The 5,655-nt window shown below is 45.4% G+C and overlaps 1 protein-coding gene across 1 annotated transcript; it reads right to left on the bottom strand.

The window, feature by feature from the left end:
• Nucleotides 1–382: 382 nt before the first annotated feature.
• Nucleotides 383–3,418, bottom strand: LOC103066078 (D(1) dopamine receptor-like). Its single transcript, XM_007437766.2, has 3 exons — nt 3,402–3,418; nt 2,122–2,247; nt 383–1,693 (listed from the first exon to the last, which is right to left on the bottom strand). Exons 1-3 carry the CDS (start codon nt 3,416–3,418, stop codon nt 439–441), a joined length of 1,398 nt encoding a protein of 465 aa, XP_007437828.2. The 3' UTR covers nt 383–438.
• Nucleotides 3,419–5,655: the final 2,237 nt, after the last annotated feature.

Here is a 5,655-nt window from a genome sequence, read left to right as displayed (position 1 = left end):
AAAGCTAGGCTAAAACTCTTCCTCCTGATATTATATGGGAGGAGAAGATGCGTGTGGGTATATGTGTATTAATTCTACCTCGTACAATCAAAGTACAATTTCATCCTCTCAGTCCAACATACGAACTGCCAACCAGTAGCAGCCATAATTAGGAAAGTCAGAGGTTATTATGGCCACCAATTTAGATGGCTATTGAAGGGAACTAACCATATTCGTAGAGCAACTTAGTCCAGATTCAGCAGCCTGTTGGGTTGCTATATATTTTGTAGAGATAGCCTGCTTCTGCATAGCAGTCACTGCAGAACAGCCCCTTAAGAGAGCATATCAAGTATGTTGGTTTCTCATGTTCTTCTTCTGTCCTTACATGTTCTCTTATGGTTTCTAGATCTAGACACATGTGGGTCAGCAGTACCCCTCTGAGATGAGGCTGGGGAGTTTCTAAGTTCCATCGGGGGGATTAACGGTTTCCAAAATTATCTCAGTCTCACACTGAAAGGGAAGCAAAACTGGCATGTTAAGAATTCTGGAACTGCTTCTGTGAGTGCTTTGAGAGGATGGAAGCACCTCTTTCTCTAATAGGAGCCCGCCATAAGTCTCTTCATTTCCTTGAATGCTCCCTATGGAGGGGATTGGCTCATTCCAAGCAACAATGGCGTGTGCGGGTAATGACACTGGGGAATCTTCCTCTTTTTTGTGAGGGTAGGAGGCCAACTCGTTGCTCAGATGGACTCTCTTGGTGGCAGAATGGTTGGGAACCCAACAAGGAAGGTGGTGGCCACCTAACAGGTTCCTGAATGCCCGCTGGAAGTCTACATTGAAAGCATAGATCACTGGGTTGATAGTGGAGTTGGCCCAGCCAAACCACATGAAAATATTGAAGGTGGATTGGCTGATGCAGGTCACCTGCTCAAGGCTTCTGTCCTTGGGCCTTGAGTCACAAAAGGGCAATAGGCAGTTGAGCAGGAAGAATGGCAGCCAGCAGCAGACAAAAACTCCTAAGATGATGGCCAGTGTCTGAAGCAACTTGGTTTCCTTGCACAGTGAGCTGCGCAAAGAAGAAACCGGCTCCTTCCCCTTGACCAAGCACAGGCCACCTGCTCTTTCCAAGGAGGAGATGCGACGGATCTGAGCCTGAGCAATGCGAAATATCTGTGCGTATGTCCCAATCATGATGGAGACGGGAATATAGAAGCTGATCAAGGAGGAGGTAATGGCATAAGTACGGTTGAGACGAGTGTCGCAGTGATGGGGAAGCAGGCCAGGGGTCTCCTCAGCTCTGTGCCAGTGGAGGTGGACAGGGATGAAAGAAATGAGGACAGAGAGGGTCCAAGCCAGAGCAATCATCGCGAAGGCCAGGGACTGAGTCATCCGCCGCTCGTAGCAGAAGGGGTTGGCAATGGCCCAGTAGCGATCCAGGCTGATGATGCAGAGGTGGAGGATGGAGGCAGTGGAGCACATGATGTCAAAGGCCACCCACGTGTCGCAGAAGTGGCTGCCAAAGAGCCACACCCCGCCTGCCACCTCAGTGACCGCTTTCCAGGGCATGACCAGCAACCCCACGCAAAGGTCAGACAAGGCCAGCGAGAGCACAAACCAGTTGGTGGCTCTGGCCCGCAGGTGGTGGAACCGGAGGACAGCCAGGCACACCAGGCTGTTGCCTACCACGGTGCTCAGCACCAGCAGCGACAGCAGGCACCCTGCCAACACCTTCAAGCCACTGAAAGGGTCCTGGGGCCCCAAGGCCTCCTCGCTGTGGTTGGAGGCGTTCTCCATCAGGGAGCAGGAAGGGCCTCCTGCTAACTCCTTTTCCGAGCTTCGGAAGCCAGAGCCCTGCGGCGCTTCTGCTTCTCAAAAACTTTCTGTCTCGGAGCCGGAATCTGGCAGCGCTTGCGGGGGCCTGGGCAGCGCGTGCCCGTCAGGAGCTCCGCAGCGCCAGCAGCACCTCCGGGGATCGCGGGTCTCCTCGCTTAGATTCAACTGCAAAACTTTCCGGCGTCCCTCGCCGCCTTCCTGGATGCGAGCAAGTCGGCGAGCGCGGACCGGGAGCTCCTCCCGTGCTGGATGGACGGGCTTTGGGGAGACGCTCGGCTCCTTCCCGCCGAAGAGGTCGGTGAAGCGGCAGCCGCTGTGATGCCCCGAAATCCGGGCGCTCGGGCGCTCCCCAGACACGGTGGCGAGCAGGGGCGGTGAGACGAGGAAGGAGCCAGTCCCGCGGGTGATGTAGAAACGAACCAGGTTAGTTCTTTGCTGCGTCTCGTTTGGAAGCATGATCATTTAGCGAGCACCGGGAGATTCCTTCCTCCCTCTCTTCCTTCCCTTCGCTACGTCTGACTGCCAGTCCAAATTGCCGGGGCAAAAACTCTCAGGGCTCCTTCTGAGTTCCTTCCTACCCTGTCTGCCAGCCTCAGACCGGGCTGTTCACTGCAACATGGCAGGCAGGCAGGCAGGCAGAAATTCTACACGTGCAGCTTTCTCTGATAGGGAGGAACAGGGCGCAAGGTTTCTGTCTAATGCGCAATAACCTTGCAAATTTAAAAAAAACAAACAAAAACCTACCGGACTGAAAAGTCAAGGGATGCTGAATCCCAAAAGGGCCATCAGAGTTTCTGCATGGTGAGGAAGGGGCAAACAGTTCACAGGCACTTATCCAGTCGATCTGTGCCTGACAATATGCAAAGCCAGCAATTCCCTTTTAATGGATGTGAATGGCAGTGACAGGAGTTTAATGTGTTGTTGCCTGCTTTGATTGTCAGGAATGAGATAGGCTACAAATCTCATGAAGGAACGAAAGCTAATCAGTCTGTCTCTCCCTCTCTTGCACACAAACATCCAGTTTATCGGTGCGTTCTTATCACAGCACTGAAATCACGCTGAGGGTTTTAATCTGTACAATTGTGGCTTTTGAATCAAGGGACACTAGTTAACCTCATTAAAAAGGTTTCCTGGATTGTGGTTAGCCATCCTGCTGAGCTGTTTGTTCATTTTTTGACTTGGAGACTTTCTCTGTTGCTTCCATCCATCAGTTAGAAGAAGAAAATTATACCAGCATGAAATTTGCCTTCCTGGTTGCCCCTCTCTATCCTGATTTTGTTACTCCCAGTCACTGCAGGTTAATGGGTGGCAAAGCTAAACACATTTTACATTCCTTCTGGTTGCCCTTAGATGGGGGTGAAATAAGAGAGAAATTGCTCCTTCAAGACCAGCATAGCTAAGGGTCTCACTCATGGGTTGGAAATGAGATGAAGGCAACATCAGAGGGTATGCAGAAGAAGGAGGCTCGCAGGCCAAAGCTCTGCCAGGGTTAGTGGGATGATCAACAAGTCCTATGCGAGGACTTAGAACACTTGGCCATATGGCTTGTTCAAAAAGCAATAGCTTAACATCATGTGCATCTTCTTTACCAGGGCTTGATTACCATGGCTCACTTTAACCTTGGTTTATTGAGCTGTGGTTGGCTGTGCTAAGCCACAAGTCATTGCTTTTTTATATAAATGTTGTATTGCTTTTTAATTAATAACAAAAAAGGAAAAAACACAAAATAATAGTAATACACGAGAAGAAGGAAGAAAACATTAAAAGGTGGTATTGCAAAAAAAGTGACAAAAATACAAGAGCAAAAAAAATAAAAATAAAAACTTAGTGTAGTATACCATTATACAGTAAATAGTTACACATCTCTATATATTTATCTAATGCAAATATTATTCAAATGCATATATATTTCCAATACATTTATATAACTGTCATTTTTTTAACCTACTGTATTTTGTATAAACAAGTCCCATCTTTCATTATACTTGTCCATACAAAGTCTACGTCTATAGGCAATCCGCTCATAAGCGGCAAGTGCCTTCAATCCATTGAGTGAATGGGGCCATATAGTTATCTTTCCAATGTTGCAATATCAGCCACAAATCATTGCTTAAAAATGATAATAGTTGGGCCAACAAACTCCAGGCCAAATCCACGCCAACCATATTGAGAGTACGCATGATGTGTGAAGGAGACATACAACATGTTAAAGCAGTTCAGAGTTCTGCACCTCCATTAAAAGTAGGGGCTCGTTTGTTCATTATTTATTTATATCTTAGATTTATATCCCACCTTCCTGATCAGGAGCTCAAGGCAGCATACCTAGCTCCTTTCTCATATCTTCTCCCAGAACAGCAATCTTGTGAAGTAGGTGGGGCTGAGAGAGAAAGAGACTACTCCAAAGTCACTCAGAGAGCTTCTGTGGTTGAGGGTGACCTGGAACCCCACTGTACCACACGGTTTGTCCTGTGCAGCATTAGATTAAAAGTTAGCTTTCATTTACTGTGTCATATATATGTTAGTGTGATCTTTTCCAAATCTCCTTGAATAACATATTCAGAAAACCTGTACCAAAGTCTTTCTTCCATGAAATGTTATTAGATATGATATATGGGGGCTCTCTTTTGCTAGAGAGTCATGTCTTAGAGATTCTCTTCTTGCATTTGCATTCTAGAACTAAAATGGACCTACATGAAGTCCAAGGTCCTATTCCAATTCTATGGGTTCTCTCTAGATAGTTCTTAAATATTTTACTACCCTTAGGTATCTCATACAACTTTTTGCCTTTGGGATTCTCCATAAGTACTGCAGTAAATATTGCAGGTTACAGTGTTAGATTTATTCATTTCACAACAGTCTCTTTTTGGTGACTCTAACAGATAGTTGCCATCTTCACCCCTTTTAATGTTAGAGCTGTGAAAATGATATGTTGTTCTGTGAAAGCTCTTGGCTCTAAATGAAGAAACCAGCTGGCATCCAAGTTGGTAATAGCATGGTCATTTAAAAAAAAACACTCCATACTGTATTGAGTTTTAACAGTTGCAAATCTAAGCAATGATTTAAAATCCGAAATAAGATTTGTAAAGAACAACCTCCATTTGAGCTTCCTAGTGTGCTAAGCACTTGTCTATTTAAAAATTAGCCCCATTTTGTTCAGTGGATGCCATGATTTGCAGAAACTTTTCAAAGGAATACTTTATTTTCTTTCTTCGTTTGACTGACTCCATCATTCTATCCAAGCAAGGTAGATGGCAAGCAAGGACAATCCACAAAGTGAAATTCTAAGCTAACTTTAATACTTAAAACAGGGAACAATTAAATGCATGCAAACAAGATATGTCTTTACACCTTTTCTTAAGAATTGGGTTTTATCGACTCAGATGCCTTCAAATGGTTCTATGGAAGTAACTTTTTGTGGTCTCAGAGATGAAACTATTTGGAAATAGCTATTTCTACTGAAGCTGACGCCTATCAATCACGTTTCTTTCAAACTTCAGGAAGAAGAGAAACACCTTGCATTATGCTCCATTAAGAAACAAGTAGTCCTTGTTTAGCAACTGCTGCATTAGGAACCATTATGATAGTGATGAAAAAGTAACTTTACAACCAGTCCTCGCATTTACGACCTTTGCAGGTCTGTAAAGCAAAGGAAAGGTGAAGTAAGATCATAAGCACAGTCGCGGTTTCACTTAGTGACCACTTCACTTAACGTTGCTGGTCTCAACTCTGGTCGCTGAACGAGGACTACCTGTACAGTCAAGGAAAAACATAGTTAGTTGAGCCAGATATATAGGAACCTGTTTTCTTTAATACAGTTCCCTGTACTAGTTGGAATGGAAAATG

The sequence above is a fragment of the Python bivittatus genome, unplaced genomic scaffold, assembly GCF_059951505.1.
Source record: "Python bivittatus isolate LINGU-HERP-01145 unplaced genomic scaffold, Pbiv_v1 ctg000780_np1212, whole genome shotgun sequence".
Lineage (NCBI taxonomy): Eukaryota > Metazoa > Chordata > Lepidosauria > Squamata > Pythonidae > Python > Python bivittatus.
The sequence above is the reverse complement of the archived record's forward strand: the minus strand, read 5'-3'. Positions and strand labels throughout refer to the sequence as shown.

Excerpts from the sequence above, each read along its gene's own strand:
- LOC103066078 (XM_007437766.2), bottom strand. Across the intron at positions 1,694-2,121 it reads TTTCGGGGCATCACAGCGGC|CCTGCTGTCGCTGCTGGTGC; the intron begins TGCCGCTTCACC and ends GTTGGCAGGGTG.